The sequence below is a fragment of the Osmerus eperlanus genome, chromosome 9 (genome assembly GCF_963692335.1).
Source record: "Osmerus eperlanus chromosome 9, fOsmEpe2.1, whole genome shotgun sequence".
NCBI classification, from domain to species: domain Eukaryota; kingdom Metazoa; phylum Chordata; class Actinopteri; order Osmeriformes; family Osmeridae; genus Osmerus; species Osmerus eperlanus.
The window spans coordinates 3,111,915-3,129,119 of NC_085026.1; the positions used below are offsets into that span (position 1 = coordinate 3,111,915).

The window sequence follows — 17,205 nt, forward strand, 5'->3', positions numbered from 1 at the left end:
GGTGTTAACCATTGCTACTGCAAATTACAGTTCACCCTGTACGCCGGCTATATTTGTCACTTAAGAGTCAGAACTGAATACCTGTTAGTGTTGGATGACTTTACGAATAAGCAATTACGGTTTCTTCCTAAGTCGACAGGACTGAAAACAATAGGGTAAGAAATGATATACTGTACAATGCAAACATAAATAATGAAATATACATTATTGTACCTCCAAGGATAGATTGTAACACATGGGACCTTGAAAAGGAACAAAGAAAACGTATTGAAAGAAATACTACTAGTACAGTTACACTTTGATGTAACACTATGTAAAGAGTAATATGAAATGGCAACCAACGGTGGGTAACTGAATTCAGAAATCTTATGTTAATTTCCAGCATCAGGTTTGGTTGAATGTGACTTTTTCAATGGAGTTTTATGTGTTGTGATGGATTGTTCGACAGCATGTTGTCAACTGTCAGCTCCTTGTGGACCTATCCGGTTGTCTTTTTCCTCACATCTGAGGAGACGTGCAAGGACAAAAATAAAAGGATTATTATGGCAAAGTGTCTACTGAAAATATTGGTGTACACATATTACACATCATGTTTTAAGATACTGAAATTGAAGAAATGTCTTACCAATAGATTACATCTATCAGATGATGATGGCCTCAATCGAAATCAATGATACTAGTGTCCATCATCGATTCGATTTCTGACAGACAACTCGGAGGCTCAAGTGCAATATCAAAAACTTCAACTTCTTCACTCTCCATTCCTGCTGTTTCATCTGGCTTCTGTGTTTCTTTACTGTCCTCTTCTACGTCCAGGACATTCCAATCCTGAGACACATTGTGGTCACTCATCCCTGTTTTGGGTTGTGTATTTTCCTGCGATTCCAGTCTTTGCAGACATTCAGCAGCTTTGCTCCATGTTCTCCCTATGCTCTCCTGGGTGTCTATATCTTCTTCAGCATCTAGCCACACATCTTGTTCAAACTCCTCCTCTAGTTGTCTCTTAATCTCCTCCCCAGTCTGCCTTGTAACTGTGTTGGTCTTGTGTACCTCAATCTGTCTTAACGGTTCAAATATTTCTGGTTGAGGGACTGGCGTCTCGACAACTTTTAATTGTCCGATGGGATCCAATTTCTCTGTTGCTTGAACTCCCACCTCAGATACCTCTGTGTGTTTCAATGGCTCAGTTCTCTCAGAAACCGGCCGGATGGTGTTTACAACTTCCTGTGTTTGTCCAAACTGAAAGTTCAGTTTCACCTCCAAAGTCAGACTTGAGGGTGTCCCAAGATGAACTGCTGAAGACACCATGCCTCCGCTTGTGGACTGTTCCACCAGGGGGCCGACCGTCTGCGTCATCTTCTCCTCTGTCTCTTCTTCCCTCCGTCTTTCCACAACCGATGACTCCAAGGCATCTGTAGCACCCTCTGGAACTAAGTCAACAACTAAATGATTGGATTCAACTTTCTTTTCCTCAAGATCTCTCTCCTGCTCTGGGATAGAAATATCTGCCAAATTCAGAGGAATGACTGAATCATTGTTGACTGTATCTTCTTCAAGAACCAGTTCATCCTTGGAATATGACCCTATATATGGATCCCCACCAACTTCAGTAGTAGACTCAACTTCTAAATAATTAGCAGATGATTGAATTATCTCTGTGACACTGTGAACTAAATAGCCATCTGTGTGTTGACTACCTGTCTCCATAGTATCCTCTGGTACTTTATGGAGCTCTGCTTCCTTCATCAATTCAGTGTCAACCTTGTCATCTGACAGTGGAGCTTCTGTCAGTGGCACTGGGGGTTCCTGGTTCTCCGTTTCATGTTGATGGATTTCCGAAGTGATAACGCTACTAGCCTCTTCAGTGACATCCTCTTCGATCTCCAAAGCAGCTGACAAAGTGTCGAATGCTTTCTCCTCTTCACCACAACCATCTACAACCACCACAGTATCAGTGGTAACCCCCTTAAGAGTAGTCTCAACAACTACCTCTGCTGACTCCACATCAATGTCCACCACCTGAACCTGGATTTCATGGTCATCCATACACTGCATCAGTGGCACGTTTTGCATTGCATTCTCGTCTTTTACCTCTACTGCCTGCACTACAAGGCTGTCTATCTGTGGGGTCAAAATATCCACTCTCTCTACTAGTTCTGGGGACTCTACACCGGTTGCCACAACAGCTATCAAAGTTTCCGAAACATCTGACATTTCTGCCATGGGAGTATCGGGGATGTACGTAGAATCTTCTACTGCCGAGCATATGATAAGTTCAGCCACTGGAGCGGGCTCAACATTTGCCCTGTCCTCTGGAACACTCTGAAGGTCCTCTTCTTTTTCCTCCTCCACAGTGATATCAGTGATATTGGCTTCCTGTTTACAGAGAGGCTCCTTGGAGAGTGAAATTACCTCTGATTCTGTTTGTAGAATGTCCTCTGCTACAACCTGCCTTTCAAGAACCTGTATTCCTATCACCTCTGACTCCATGGGGGCCACATGTACAGGACTGGCCCCTCGTAACTCCTCCACCTGTTCTGTTTTTTGATCCTCGTCCACTGTGTCAATGGGTTTGGCGACTTCACCACTGTAATTCTCTAAATATGGTTCTCTGCTCTCTTCTTGACTTTGCTCTATATCTGTTTCTCTTTTTCGTTCGACTGCTGTAATTGTCGAATCTGCTTCTTGAAATTCTGTAACTGTAGCTATCAAGTCGGATTCTTGAAATTCTATTTCAGTTTTGTTAACATCATCCATTACAGTGTCAGTCGAATCAACATGTTCAGTTTTATTCTTGGTTTCCAGCTCTGTGTTCAATGCCTCACTGACTCCAGTTACACACTCTCTCAGCAAGAAACTCTCATCAATGGCACTGTCAAGGCTTGTACAGATTTCTTTGGACTCAAAAAATTCTATTTGTTCTTCCACTTCACTAATATTTCCATCTGAGTCAAACTTTTCCATGGTGTCCTTAGGCATTGTTTCAGTGACTACGGTTTCACCTTGAACACTGAGTTCACTATCATCCAGAATGTGCTGTTCGTCAGTGTCTAGACCACTAGAGATTGCTTGTGGGTCAAAGAATTCTGACTGTTCTTCCCCGTCATTAATACTGACAGCAGAGTCCATCTCATCAGGTTTATCCTCAGGCATTGTTTCAGTGATTTCAGTTTCACCTTGGATGTCATCAATAACTTTCAGTTCTTCTGGCTCTAGATGTGGGACTTCGATTTCGTCTTCAACCTGGAATTGGCTATCATCAATAACTTTCAGCTCTTCTGGTTCTAGAGTTGGGAAGATTGCTCCTACACTATAGTCTTCTTGTGGTTCTATGAAATCGAGGAGATCTAGGTTATCTGTGGTCATTCCAGTTGCATCAAACTCTTCAGTTATATCTTCAAATGGAGCTTCGCTAACTTCAAATACACCCTCAGTTGACGTTTGGCTGTCATCAGTGGTGTTCAGGTCGTCCGATTCCGTAGATATTAAAATTGTGTCTGTTATCTCAAGGGCTTCGGCAACATCAGCTTTGTGTACCTCATCTGTGGAAATTCCAGCTGAATTAAACTCAGTTTCAGCCTCAGGAGCCACCTCTGTGGAAATGGCCTCTCTGATTTCAGATATACACTCCACCAGAGGTATTATGGGGTCTTTAATTGGAGTTTTAAGTTCATCACTGTCTAGATCTGTGCAGATGGTAACTGCATCTGATTTTGCATGTGCTTCAAACATTTTGGCTTCCATGGGTATCCCAAATACCCAGGGAGAGACTGAAACGGATACTCTCTCTATATCTGCATCTTCTGTAGTTACTGCGAACGTATCTGGAGTGACACAAATGGTTTCAACAACCTCCTGCAGAAGGGCTTCTGTTTCAGTGCTATCATGTTCTGCTGGGACTGGTGTTGTGTTACCCGACGTTTTAGACGACTCGGTCAGCTGGGAAACAGCTGAAACCATTTCTGTTGTTTCATCTGCAAAGGAGTCATCTATTGGTTCCAGGGCGGTAACAGCCTCTGATGTCAACTCTATTAAGTCTTCAGCTATGGTGTCATCTCGGGCAATCTCCTCAGCTGTGGACATAGGTGTGGCAACAGTCTCCTCTATCACACCCTCTTCAGTGATGTCACTGAGTTGTTGATGTTTACTAATGAATTCTGTTAGATCCTCAAATTCCTCCACAGGGGTTGAAGATCGTGCCATGGTGCCGTCCGTGTCTTGAACACTTTCTGGTTCGGAAGGCACGATGGCAATGTGAATAACCAGATTGGTTAGTGGACTGGGGATGCCTTTCTCTTCTGTTTCTGCAGACATGGAGCTTTCTATGACTGCTTGAGTTTGCAAGTTGTGGTCATCTATCGGATCCATGTCAAATTCAGACAATGGAACCACAGCTGGTGTTTCTGAGTCTTCATCGTCCGATCCAGCAGCCCTTTCAGCCTCATCGGAGGACATTTGGTCCGGTTTTCCTTCAGTCTTCCTCTTTTTGCGTCCGGATATGAGTTTCTTTATTGAAAATGAAGAATCGTCTTTAGTTATATCACTATCAGAGAGTGTCAGGTCTCTGCCAACCTCTTCCCTTTTGGCCTTCCTCTTTGGGGTGACAAGCCTTTTAAGGGATTTCCAAGTAGAAGTGCCATCCCCTTCTGAAGGACTGACACCTTGGTCAGGAGAAGAGTACATAGGTTCGGAGTCTCCCTCCTGGGAACTGTCTAATGGAGACTCAGTTGTGTCCCTAGGTTCATCGGCTGACCTCCGACCTTCCCTCTTATGCACAGGATTTTCGTCTTCCCAGTCCGATGTCTTTCGGCTCCTTCTCTTCCCAGATCCACACAGGAAGGCCTCCCAATCGACTTTATTATTCTGCTCTTCCGTGCTGAGGGTGATGATCTCTTCTCCCTCACTTGCCTTCGGATCCTCATGTGGCGCTACGGGGGCCACCTCATCATCGCTAATGGAGGGCCTTTTAGGTCGTCTTTTAGGGGTAACAAGCTTTTTGAAAGAAGCCCAGGTGCCATCCTTCTTCCTTTCGCCATCTGAATTAGCATCACCCTCAGATTCGTGACAAGAATCTACCTGACCTGGTACCACTGTGATTTCTCTCTCTTCAGCCCCCTCTGGCGAACAGGCAGGAGTTTCTCCTCTTTGATACTCTGCTGATTCTGTGGATGACTGAAGCTGCTCCAATGAAGCTGTCTTGCCCTTCTGCCTTTTTGATAGTTTCCTCAAGCCAGCACCAGATAAGAGCTTCTTGAGTGGACTACCTTGAATTTTCTCTTTCTCCTGAGAGCTGAGAAGGACAGCTTCGTTTGAGATGATGGTGGATGGACACTCAGGAGCAGCTTTCTCTTCCTCATGAATATGTTCGTTGTTGTTACTCATTTCAGGGACATCAGTCGTCTCTGTGTTTCCTATGTCTAACGTGGGAAGCATATCAGTTTTGACTTCACTGCCATTTTCTTCTGTCTCTTTTGGTGTAATTGCATCCTCTGGTTTTCTTAGCTCTTCAGGTTCTTTTGCAATACTCTCATCTTGCGTTTTTTCCTCCTCTTCTTGAGGCTTTTTCTTTTTTCCTAAACCTGCGAATATTCCTGTAGTGAAAAAACGTTTAATAGGAGACATGGCATCCTCTTCCTCTTCAGGACTGGTTTCTGCATCCTTTTCAGATGTCACCTCTTGTTTGGGTGGATCTTCTTGTCCATCGAGAGTGACTGGGTCTAGCTCCTCTGTGCCATTTTGAACACACGGCACTTCTTCAATGGTTCCTCCTGCCACTGAGTTCTTCTCCTTAGTGGTCTCAGGAACTTCCTCCACAGTAATGTCTTCCGTTGTTGTAGGGCTGGACTTTGAATCGCTATCAGATGGCTCTTGTTCTGGGCTCAAATCAATATTCTGTTCAGTATTTTCACTTGCAGTCCCCTCTGCAGTGTCCTTGATATCATCGAAGGCACTCGTTTCTGCCTCTTCCTCAGCGGTCAACTCCGGAACTGTTTCTGACTTTTCACCCGCGTCTTTTTTCACAGTCAGTTTAAAACCGACCATACTGAAGAATTTTTTTAAACTCTCATTGATCTCGTTCATTTTTGCCTCCGCTTCACTCATGGCTGGCTTGGACACATCCTCAGGCGAGTCCTGTGCTGTGTCGTCAGGTGAATCCTTCAGTGCATCCTCTGGTGAGCCATTTGATGCGTCCTCAGGTGATTTCTTTGTTGCATCTTCAGGTGAGCCGTTTACTGTGTCTTCAGGTGATTTATTCTCATCCTCTACGTGTGCCTCAGGTGGGCTCTCAAGAGGCCCTTCTCCTGTCTCCACTGTCTCAAGGGCGTCTGAGACATCCTCTTTTGGAAAAATAATAGCTGAATCTGTCTCACAATCTGACAAAAGGGGAAAATAAGTATTATTATATAATGTTAGATAAGAGTTAAGATCATTTAATTGTTTATTATATTAGACTACATTCAAACAGCTTAGTTGTACCACAGGCAACCATGTTCCTGCAGGGTCCACCATCTACGTGTGTCTATTGTATGTGCTCAGAGACTGAGTATTTACCTTCTGCATGGACATGGTCTTCACATACCCCATTTAACTCTTCAGGCGGGAACTCTGCTTTTTCATTCAACCCTGAGATCTGTCCATTTTTTGGGAGTAACTGAAAGAGAGTAAGATCATTTACATTAACAAGTATTTTTTTAGCAGATGCTTTCCTCCAAAGCACATGTAGTAAGTGCAACTGATAATCAACGACCAGAAGTGCACAATTCTAACAGTACTGCTACATCTCCCAACTACAGGTTTGTTCAATGTAGAACAAGATATGGTGAGATTGGTGTAATACACCTCTTCATGCCATCATCATCATCACTAGCGTTGCCAAACAGCCCATTTACAATCCACAGGAACCTTCAGTTGATGAAGTAGCCATGTATTGCACAACTATGACAACCTGTATTGCAACATTGTCTTGGTGCATGTGTGCAACGTTACAGAGCACAAAATCGTGGACATACATGCATTAAGGTCTGAACCAAGCTAAGCAAACAGAAAGAGAGAGAGAGAGAGTGAGTGAGTGAGTGAGTGAGTGAGTGAGAGAGAGAGAGAGAGAGAGAGAGAGAGAGAGAGAGAGAGAGAGAGAGAGAGAGAGAGAGAGAGAGAGAGAGAGAGAGAGAGAGAGAAAAAAGTGATCGTTCACACCAAGCTTTTAAAATGGGAAAGAAAGCACTATGGAGAAATGAAAAGCTTTTAGTATCAGAGGCTTGGCTGGACCACAGCAGCTGACTCATGAATCTATCCACTCCTTCTGTGCAGTGATCTTTTAGAACACAACAAAGGCCTGTGCACGCATAAATGCACAGTTGAACCCCCCTCTAAAAACCATAACAACCACTTTTTCCCCTCACAAGAACCCAAGTGTCTTTCACACAAGTTAAGCCTAATATTACAACAAAGAGTTAAGTTATATTATTCTCAGGTAATCATTGAGGATAACAACGCTTCTTGACTCCAGTCAAGTACTGGGAAAGTCTATCATACCAAACGTCCTGCTCAGCCATGGCCTGAGTAATCCTGTCAAATACAGAATACAATGTTGTCTCCAGAGGAATACAGTTAAGAGGAAATTCCATCTCTCTCTCTGGGGAAAGATGCTTTACTTAGATCTCAAAATGGAAGGTCATTATTCTACCCTTGGTGTCCACTGCCCGTGTATCCTCACCATTGAGGCTTCCAACACTGACTTCTGACATACATGTAAAGACTGAGACATGATTCCAAAGTGAAGCAACACATTGCTAACAATCACTTGGTCAAAGTAAGCAGGTGGTACTGGAGAAGGAACACCTGCCCAGACACATAACACAAAACCACATACCTATGCAATACACACCACCATAAACAAACTTGGAACAAACTGGGTATGAAATTATAAACACCAGAATGTGATTAAATATGACATTTTTAGCAAAGGTGCCCTTCAATTTAAAGCTTCTGTACTAATGCGTGATGGCGGTACTTCAAATCATGACAACAATTATTAGTATAATATAAGTTTGAAAAGGACAGGCCTAAGGGAATACAGTTTGTTTTTTATTTAGGGTGCAGTAGCAATAGATGATCTGGGAGTAAACCAGTTATAATGAGGCAGTGAGGTTTTTCCTTCATCTGAAATATTAAGCAACAGTGTTTATTAATTCCTAGTTTTGTTGTTTATTTTCATCACAAAGTGATCCATTCCTCAATTTAAATCAGAAATTAATTAAACTATTTACTTATTAAACCGTCTTATAAACTTGCAATAACTGTTGATAAAGGGTTGTAATCCTTTTAATGTGGTTTACCTAAACTATTGGAAAGAGGTTTAAGCTTTGGAAAGAGGAACAAACGTTATTCCTTTATTTTCTTAGATATGTGATGATAGGGATCCGCTTTGATAAACTTCATGAGCCATATCAGCATATTGCAGTAGGCAGACAAGCCACTCTTAGAGGCTTACAGTAAATTAATGTGATCAGTACTGTGCCTGTAATTAAATGTCCCCAAACGATGGTCTTAAGAAAACAGTTAAGATCATAGGTGACTAACAGGAGTGGGTTACATGTGACAATGGATTAGCAGTTTACATGGATTTGTTTACAAAAACATAATAGGCTAATGTGTGAAATCATAGTTACGAATATGATATTACAAAATATCAATTTGTTGCTACACATTTGATATAAGAGTATGTTTATTGGGATGATGTTAACTAGTTTAGGCCTATTTGAAGTTTACCTTGTCTTCAATGTTTTCGTCATCTTGAACATCATGCACTTTAACGCTCTCCTCTTCGGCTACAGCTTCCCCCTTGCCATCCCGTGGAGATGATTGCGTTTCTCCCATGATCTAACAGCCGCCGTCCCGAAGAAGTCTGCGGTGAAAAATCTGTGGTACGAAATATCCTAGATCTGAACCGCTGCAACGGTAATCTCCGGGACAGTAAGATTCCGAATGGTGCAGTCTGGTCTCTTGCAAACTCTTTTGGAAAAACACCTCCCTGCTGTATCACATGAACAAGTCCGGCCCGCCTTGCCGCATCAAAAAACCTGCCTAGATAACACCGCCTGTCCTTAGATGACAGTTGCGAACAAGGATTTCAACAAGAGCATTAGTCGCACCGCAGGCAGTAAGCTAATGTCCCTCTGTTCGTTTACTTCAGTATATCAAATCCCGATAATTCTTCAAAGGAGGAGGTGATTAGAATATCACTGACACAGAGAAATAATCAGTTGTGTCAAGTTAGGGGATTCTGTATGTTTGCCTGATATGCACAGGGGCGGAAAAGTAAAAAATAAAATAAAAAAACTTTTATTTTTGCTTGTCAAATTCGGTATCAATACAATGTGTAACTTAACAGCATAATATGACATGACCTGTTCGATAGTTTGGTCTAAGTTTGGTCTATATCCTTGATCAGCTTACAGTGAACCTACATAAAAAAGTCTCAGAATTTCCTAATAAAGAAAATATGGTTGTCTAATACTGTATGTGGTGCCTACAATTTGTAGTATCTTAATGTGATGCAAAGTTGCGAGAACTCTTGCAAAGGTTTACCTTCCAAACATGATTATGTTCACCGTCTCACTATCAGGCACAACAAAATAGATTTAAGACATGGACATTCATGTGAATTTGACCCAAAGTGACATTCAACCCTCTGGCACATACTGTGCATGACCCTTATTCAGAGGAAGCCATTCAGTTGCTCCCATAAATGACTGAACAAATCTCATTAGAGATAGGGAGGGGGGCTCATGACTCTGGCTTGTTTTTGCAGATAATACTGCAGGGTCATCTTCTGTCTCACCAAAATAAATCCCTAAACGACCACACAGATTGGACTCACCCTGTGAACAACTGGATGTCAGAGTTCATCCGCACATCTTCTGCTGGACATGGAATGTAATTACTGTGTGACTAATGCTATCACATCAGTGTCCCCATGGTGTACTGTAGACCATAGGGTAAGTTCCAGGCAGTTCTGGTCCTTGATGATCTGTTGCACTTATTTTTATGCACTATTCTTATATGGCTTGGGATGAAAGTGTTTCAATGAATAAAAAGTCAAATGTGTGGAAGGAACACTGTGGTGGTCAGCTTTTGTTTTTACTGTGCCCACATTCAACAGTTACTGAATGCTGCACACCTAGCTCATTCTAGTATGAATCTGTGTACTGTAACAGACATTTGCTTAATTTATTTTGAAACACTCCATTTTAACAGAATGTACAGGAAGAGCTGTTATTGCAGCATGTGATACAAAAAGGGAGTCAGGTGGCTGAGCGGTTAGGGAATCGGGCTAGTAATCTGAAGGTTGCCAGTTCGATTCCCGGCCATGCCAATGACGTTGTGTCATTCCCCCCGAGGCACTTGCCTCGGGGGGAATGTCCCTGTACTTACTGTAAGTCGCTCTGGATAAGAGCGTCTGCTAAATGACTAAATGTAAATGTAAAACCTATAATCTACAAAAGGCTAACACATTACATTTTACATTTAGTCATTTAGCAGGCAATCTTATCCAGAGCGACTTACAGTAAGTACAGGGACATTCTCTAGGACATTCCTAACATACTTGCAACGAGTACAAAAGAAACAGCATGTTGCAAGCATGCATTCAGACCTTTACCAGGGGTTTAACCAGCCCCAATTAACCCAAAAACCTGGTGTTTCCTCCTTACTGAACATGGGTCATCTGTTCTCCAGTGTTTCCTCCTTACTGTACTTTGGTGTAACAGTGGCATACCTCAGGCTCTGTTATTGAGACAGAAGTTTGCAGTTTGTACTATTTAAATGCCCATATTTACAACTCAATGTTAACTTCTGGCTACATTACCAATTCCTTGAACCTGATATGCTAATCTTACAACTAGTTTATGAACAAATGTTTAAAACCCTGTTTGTCACAATGGACAACATATCATTGTTGGTTTGAAGTGTTGCAGGACCAGGCCTTGTGATGACTTAACTATGTCTCATGGTAACTTCACGTCTGATTATAAACTAGTTGCTATGTTCCCAAATAACCCTCCCATCACCATGAAGATGCACCTCACGGATTGATTGGTTGAAAATTCAACATAAAAATACTAACCAGGCGACGGTGTAAATCAGCTGTTCTGACTATTAAAGGGGAGAGTTCACGTCTTATTTTTTAAAATCAAGATGCAGCATTTATAGCCTGTCTGCTTATTAGCAGACACAACAGTGAGGATGAAGGAAACAAAAGAGGCTATAATAACACGAGAGATTATGTCAGGATGTAAAGACCAACAGCTACGGGCGAGAACGCTGCCTGAAAACTAAAAAAATTAGGATCAACTGACTGTGGTCAAATACCCCTCTGCAGAGAAACAGACTACATCTTAATTACATTTAAAGATTAAACAGGGACATGTGAAGCTAGAATCACGAGCAGCCTCAACAAGCCCTCACAGAAAAGTCTGGAACAGCCTTCTCTTATGCAGTCTCCCACAAGAAATTCTTTGATAATTCAATGTTCATTGGATGAGAAGGAATCCATGTGTGTCTGAAAAAAGCATGACCTTATGAGTGTATCATGCACAAAGAGGATGAAGACATAGGATTATTTGTGGTATGTGAATACACGGACAGAATGGAACACATTTCAATTCAGCAAATGCATCACATGCATTGGATGGAGAGACATCTCTTTCTGAATATGACTACCGGTACAGTAATCACCATGTTGATAGAGCTGGTTCTGAGGGCCCACCTGTTCCTTCCTCTCTGCAGCCCAGGATGGTCCCTGCCATAGGCCCCCAGCAGGGGCATGCAGAGGAACGTGAGGCTGGTGTTGGAGGTCTGAAAATGTTTCCCATCAGTCACCAGGGCTTCTATCCCAGTTTCTGCCTCATGACATACTGGTACAGTACATAGGTCTAATTCTTTACACTCCTGAGGAGGAGTTAAACTTCACTCATGAAGCTTCACATAAAACATGAAGGACATGCCAACATTATCTGGGACCTTGATGTAAGATGATATTAGATACGTTATGGACAACTTGATGAGCCATAGAAACAAATGTACTTTCATGAAAAAGTTTGGGAAAAGTTACTGTGAAATCTACAAACACATGACAAACCTACACGTTAATTTAATAAAAGGGCCTGCAACACTGATGTTTCTGTGCTGGTCTCCATACTAAGCTAACAGGATCAGTTAATTTGAGTCACAGCTCCTGTAACAGAAAACAGCTGATGTTTTCTTCAATGATTACAGCATTGCAACCCAGTAAGTCTCTGGGCAATATGATATATACTGCACATGTACATCAAACATGTATCAAGGCTTTTCTGCAGGCTAGATGATTACTCTGATCTAGTTATGTGATCGATTATCTATTTGTCTCTCTGTGTACATCCATCTACCTCATGAATTCACCTATCACCGATCCAGATGCAGTAGATCTAATTTCTAAGTAATATCTCTGACATCATAACTTGATGTCTCCTTGCTTTGCTGCTGTACCTTCAACATTAACAAACTGTATTCTGGGTGTTGAATTAAAGGGTAAAGATGAAAGAGGCTGTCCAAAGCGTTCAGGCAATGTAATTATCTGTAAAACATGGAAACATGGGAAAGTGTTACCTTGACAGTAGCTTTTGAACAGTCAGTATTAAGCAACAAGCACATTTTCTTATAATGGGAAAGGTTACAGTCCATAGAGAAAGTCTATAACACCAGTGTGATTCCCAGACCGTGTGGTGGATATTGCTAATAGATCAGTTCCATTCTGCTGCTTATGTTCCTCCTTCTCAATTGGAATCAGACCTTCAGTTTCTTTTGACCCATCCAAATGTTCCCAGGACGGTACAACAACAAAAAAGATTCACTTTTCAAAAAACTCTTCTTGAAATACGTGTTTAGTATAGACATGTGAATCTGAAAAAAGAAATACTGATTTTCCACATCAGAAACCTGATGTTCATATATCGCGGGGTCAGTTGGCTGAGCGGTTAAGGAATCGGGCTATTAATTAGAAGGTTGCTGGTTTGATTCCCGGTCCTTGGGCAAGGAACTTCACCCTACTTGCCTGGGGGAATGTCCCTGTACTTACTGAAAGTCGCTCTGGATAAGAGTGTCTGCTAAATGACTAAATGTAAATATATTCTCCCACACAACAGGGCATGGATATTACAACGGTCTGCTTTTGTAAAAATGAAAATATGAACATGAGCATCCCAGTACAGATTATGAGAGTACAGCACACATTACAACATCTAAAAATTGAATTAAATTCAATGGAATTGTATTGTGAAGACAGGATTTGTTGTCTGTTGACTATGTTGATTGAATGCATCAGAATCTCTTTCCTAATCCTAAACCAATTCACTGTCATAAACACTAAATACAAACGACTTTCACAAACACAAATGTATTTTGAACAAGAGGGACAGCATTAGGGTCAATTTAAAATTTTCAAATAGCTTTTCTAGGAGACCTTGAAAAAGATTACTTTAGACAGGACAGTGATCACATAGACGATTACAAACTACATTCCAAGCTGCCTTATCCATGTAAGAGGACAGTCTCCATTTTTTGAGAAATATAGCAACTATTATTTGCTTTTGTTTGGTGTTGTAGAGACCCAACCTCAAGAAGCTGACATGAAATGATGGTGCACTTCTACTCAGCCATCATTGAGTCCATCCCCCCCTCCTCCATCACCGTCTGGTATGCTGCTGCCACTGCCAAGGACAAGAGCAGGCTGCAGCGTATCATCCGCACTGCTGAGAAGGTGATTGGCTGCAATCTGCCTACCCTCGAGGACCTGCACACCTCGAGGACCCTGAGGTGAGCGAGGAAGATTGTGGCTGACTCCTCCCACCCTGGACACTCCCTGTTTCAGTCACTCCCCTCCGGCAGAAGGCTGCGGTCCATCAGGACCAATACCTCACGCCACAAAAACAGTTTCTTCCCTTCCGCTGTTGGCCTCTTAAACAAGGCCAAGGGACCACACTGACTCTAATGACTTCCTGCTTAAAACACACTGCTTTTTGCACTGCATTACAAAATTGTATCTTGTACATTTGTATTTTTTGTAATATTTGTATTTTTATATTGTAAATTACGGCAACTTATATTTTATTTTATTGTATATTTTATTTAATTCTAATTCCACTTAGTACTGCTAGTTTATGTACCCTTAGTATAGATAGTCCACATATTTAAATTTTAGGTCCCTATCTGTTTATTGTATGCACCTTCCTGCCAAAGCAAATTCCTTGTCTGTGCAAACTTTCATGGCAAATAAATCCCATTCTGATTCTGAAATCTTTTCTTTCAGGTTTTGTTTTGTTGACACAAGACATGTCTTTCCTCTGGGGGTTCGTAGCTCTGTTGCCCTCTTGTGGTAGATACACTTTTCATTAATTATTTACATGGAATCTTTGTTTGAAATGTGGAGTTAACATTATGTAATTAGGCTGACTGCCAAAATATCACAGTAAATCTATACAACAGTGTATTCATTTTAAGTCTCAGAAGAAATTCATTTGTGGTTGTTTCATAAATCTGTCTGGATTTATTACTGTATTTAAGAGTTGGTTATTACAGAAAATATGTCTCATTCAACTAGTGCTTTGAGCAAGTGTAAGTTAACTAGAGAGGGTACCATTTCTGGGGAAATCTCTGTGCTTGCGTCGGTTGCAGATGGGTTATGTATATCTGAGTCCACACATTCGTAGATATAGACCTACATTTCAACTATATGGAAACGGATTATGAGGTTGAACGGGTTAAATGAGCGAATGAGCGAGACACAATTTCCCCTCATCTGATCATATGAGAAATGCAGGGCTCTCAAGTTTTGAAGACAGGCAAGAGTGACATTTCCCCTCCCCCAGCCCCCCCTCAAAATTAATTAATTAATTGCTTTTTACCTGACATCTTTGAAAGGCAGCAATGATTAATGCATCCATGGCCAGGATATAATGATAAAGTATGACATGATTTTAAAAGTGACCTATAACATCGACTATGCAAAACACTTAAATGTATTTAGTGCTAATAAAATTATTAAGCCTATTTTGAAAAATATGCTTATAATGTGACAATATGTCAGTCATCGTGTGATAACGAAAATATGACTAGGCCTAGACTCAGGGGCGATTCTAGGATCAGACCTTTAGGGGTGCTCAGCCCCCAATGACAATGTGACATGAATACATTTACATTTAGTCATTTAGCAGACGCTCTTATCCAGAGCGACTTACAGTAAGTACAGGGACATTCCCCCGAGGCAAGTAGGGTGAAGTGCCTTGCCTAAGGACACAACGTCAGTTGGCATGACCGGGAATCGAACTGGCAACCTTCGGATTACTAGCCCGATTCCCTCACCGCTCAGCCATCTGATTCGTATCAGTGCCTTGCAAAATTGCAAAAAACCCTTGCTAATAACAGGCATGCAAACAGGTCATGGGTGAAAAAGGTGAGAAGGATACGGCGAACCTCCGACCCTCTAGGGGGGTCCGGGGGCATGCTCCCCCGGAAGAAAATTTATTAAATTTTAAAGTTAAACGCATGAATCTGGTGCACTTCGAGAGCTAAATTAAGAGGCTAGATCTATGTAGAATCTGTGCTCTTGTAAACAATGTCATGTTCTTTTAACCATAAAGACATTTTTTGTATAGCATTGGTTCCAGAGCCAGTTGTAAAGTTGGGAAGCACGGGTAAAATGCTGTGTTGGCCACGAACGTAGGTTATTTTGGTTTCAAAAAGGTGAGGAGTTTGCATGCCTAAAAATCCCTAATTTCACTGGATAACAATTCATACATTTAGGCCTATGTATTATTATGCAAAATATTGAATGAATGAAAAAACTAAAGATGTCCCTTTCTTCATGAACTTTTTAATTATTATTATTTTTAGGGGTGCTGAGATTAAATTTAGGGCTGCTTGAGCAATAGTGCTATTTTCTGATTAGCTATTGTGTAGACCTTTTCTTTTTTTTGATTGGGTGATAAGTGGCAGGCTCGACTAAGTATCCTGCAGTATTTTTAAATGAAGAGCGTCTGCTAAATGACTAAATGACTAAGAACTCCAGGGGAGAAGCGCTTGATTCCTGCCGGTTCCATAGAGAGAGGCGCGGCCAGAGAAATTTCGGTGGGCGCTGCGGCATATTAAATATAAAAAGTTTTTCCGCGTGAGAAATACGATGTGTGGCGGGAGTGCGTGACAAAAGACCGAAATGAGTGACTGTCATGCTCAATGCGTGACACTTGAGAGCCCTGTTATATATGAGAGAACAATGGTTGTGCTCGCCGAAGGCAGACAAACCCAAGTGTCAATGTGAATCCACTGTAATTTATCAAAGCTAAGTTTTGGTATAAGGGTTGTAAGAAATTAGGGCAACATTACCGTTTTCATCCAATACATGGACGTTCTAGTCATACTGAGGTATGGGAACTGACTATACATTGCAAAACAATGAGTTGTCAAATTATAGATTCTCAGGGGCTGTCTTACTTCCTTGTTCAGCCACATGTCGACTGATAATCACTGAAGATTGTTAGTCATGAAGTTGCATGATGGATTGTAGAATGCTCAACAATTCTACAACATCTCGTGTTTTATAGTGGTTTCACTAATGGAATCCATTTATGTCCATACAACAACTCAAATTTTAGTTTCAGGTTTATTTGTCATATTGTAACAAGTGCAAGTACCGTAGGCTGGTCCTGTTCTTCTCAACTGTTTCCTAGCAATCAATCCTAAATTCTTTCAATAATGAAAGAAATCCTATGTACATAATTATAAAAGATGATAAATCAAAATGGACCCAACAAATTCTCTAAAGCCTAGGTGTATGTGTGGCAAACCATATGAAAGCAATGCTCAAGGAAATCTGACTGAAATATTAATGGGTGATTCATGCTAACTGAACTCCATCAACCTCTCAGATTAGATTATTTCTTGAATACTTCCTATGTCTAGTTTCCCATCTTCTCTAAGTGTGCAGTGTTAGTGGCATTCCGATACTTGATAGATGGATAGAGTTAAGCACAGTTATTTTTCCATTAAAAATATATATTTTTAAAGCGATGAGTCCACACATGCCCCTGTAACAAAGTTTTTGTTTTATTTGCCGACAAGTACAGGTAGATTGTGGCCGTACCACATTGTGATGCTGCCGGTCAGGACACTTTC

At 41.4% G+C, this 17,205-nt stretch overlaps 1 protein-coding gene across 1 annotated transcript; it reads right to left on the minus strand.

Annotated features, from left to right (window-relative positions):
* Positions 1 to 134: 134 nt before the first annotated feature.
* akap12a (A kinase (PRKA) anchor protein 12a) lies at positions 135 to 9,006 on the minus strand. Its single transcript, XM_062469364.1, has 4 exons — positions 8,770 to 9,006; positions 6,553 to 6,652; positions 626 to 6,374; positions 135 to 504 (listed from the first exon to the last, which is right to left on the minus strand). The coding sequence occupies exons 1-3, from the start codon at positions 8,875 to 8,877 to the stop codon at positions 658 to 660; spliced, it is 5,925 nt and encodes a 1,974-aa protein (XP_062325348.1). The 5' UTR covers positions 8,878 to 9,006; the 3' UTR covers positions 135 to 504; positions 626 to 657.
* Positions 9,007 to 17,205: the final 8,199 nt, after the last annotated feature.

Bases quoted from the DNA above. Each gene is read 5' to 3' on its own strand.
- akap12a (XM_062469364.1), bottom strand. From the start codon at position 8,877: ATGGGAGAAACGCAATCATCTCCACGGGATGGCAAGGGGGAAGCTGTA. The intron at 6,653-8,769 runs GTAAACTTCAAA...ACTCTCTTTCAG, and splicing joins ACGAAAACATTGAAGACAAG to TTACTCCCAAAAAATGGACA. The intron at 6,375-6,552 runs GTAAATACTCAG...CCCTTTTGTCAG, and splicing joins AGACCATGTCCATGCAGAAG to ATTGTGAGACAGATTCAGCT.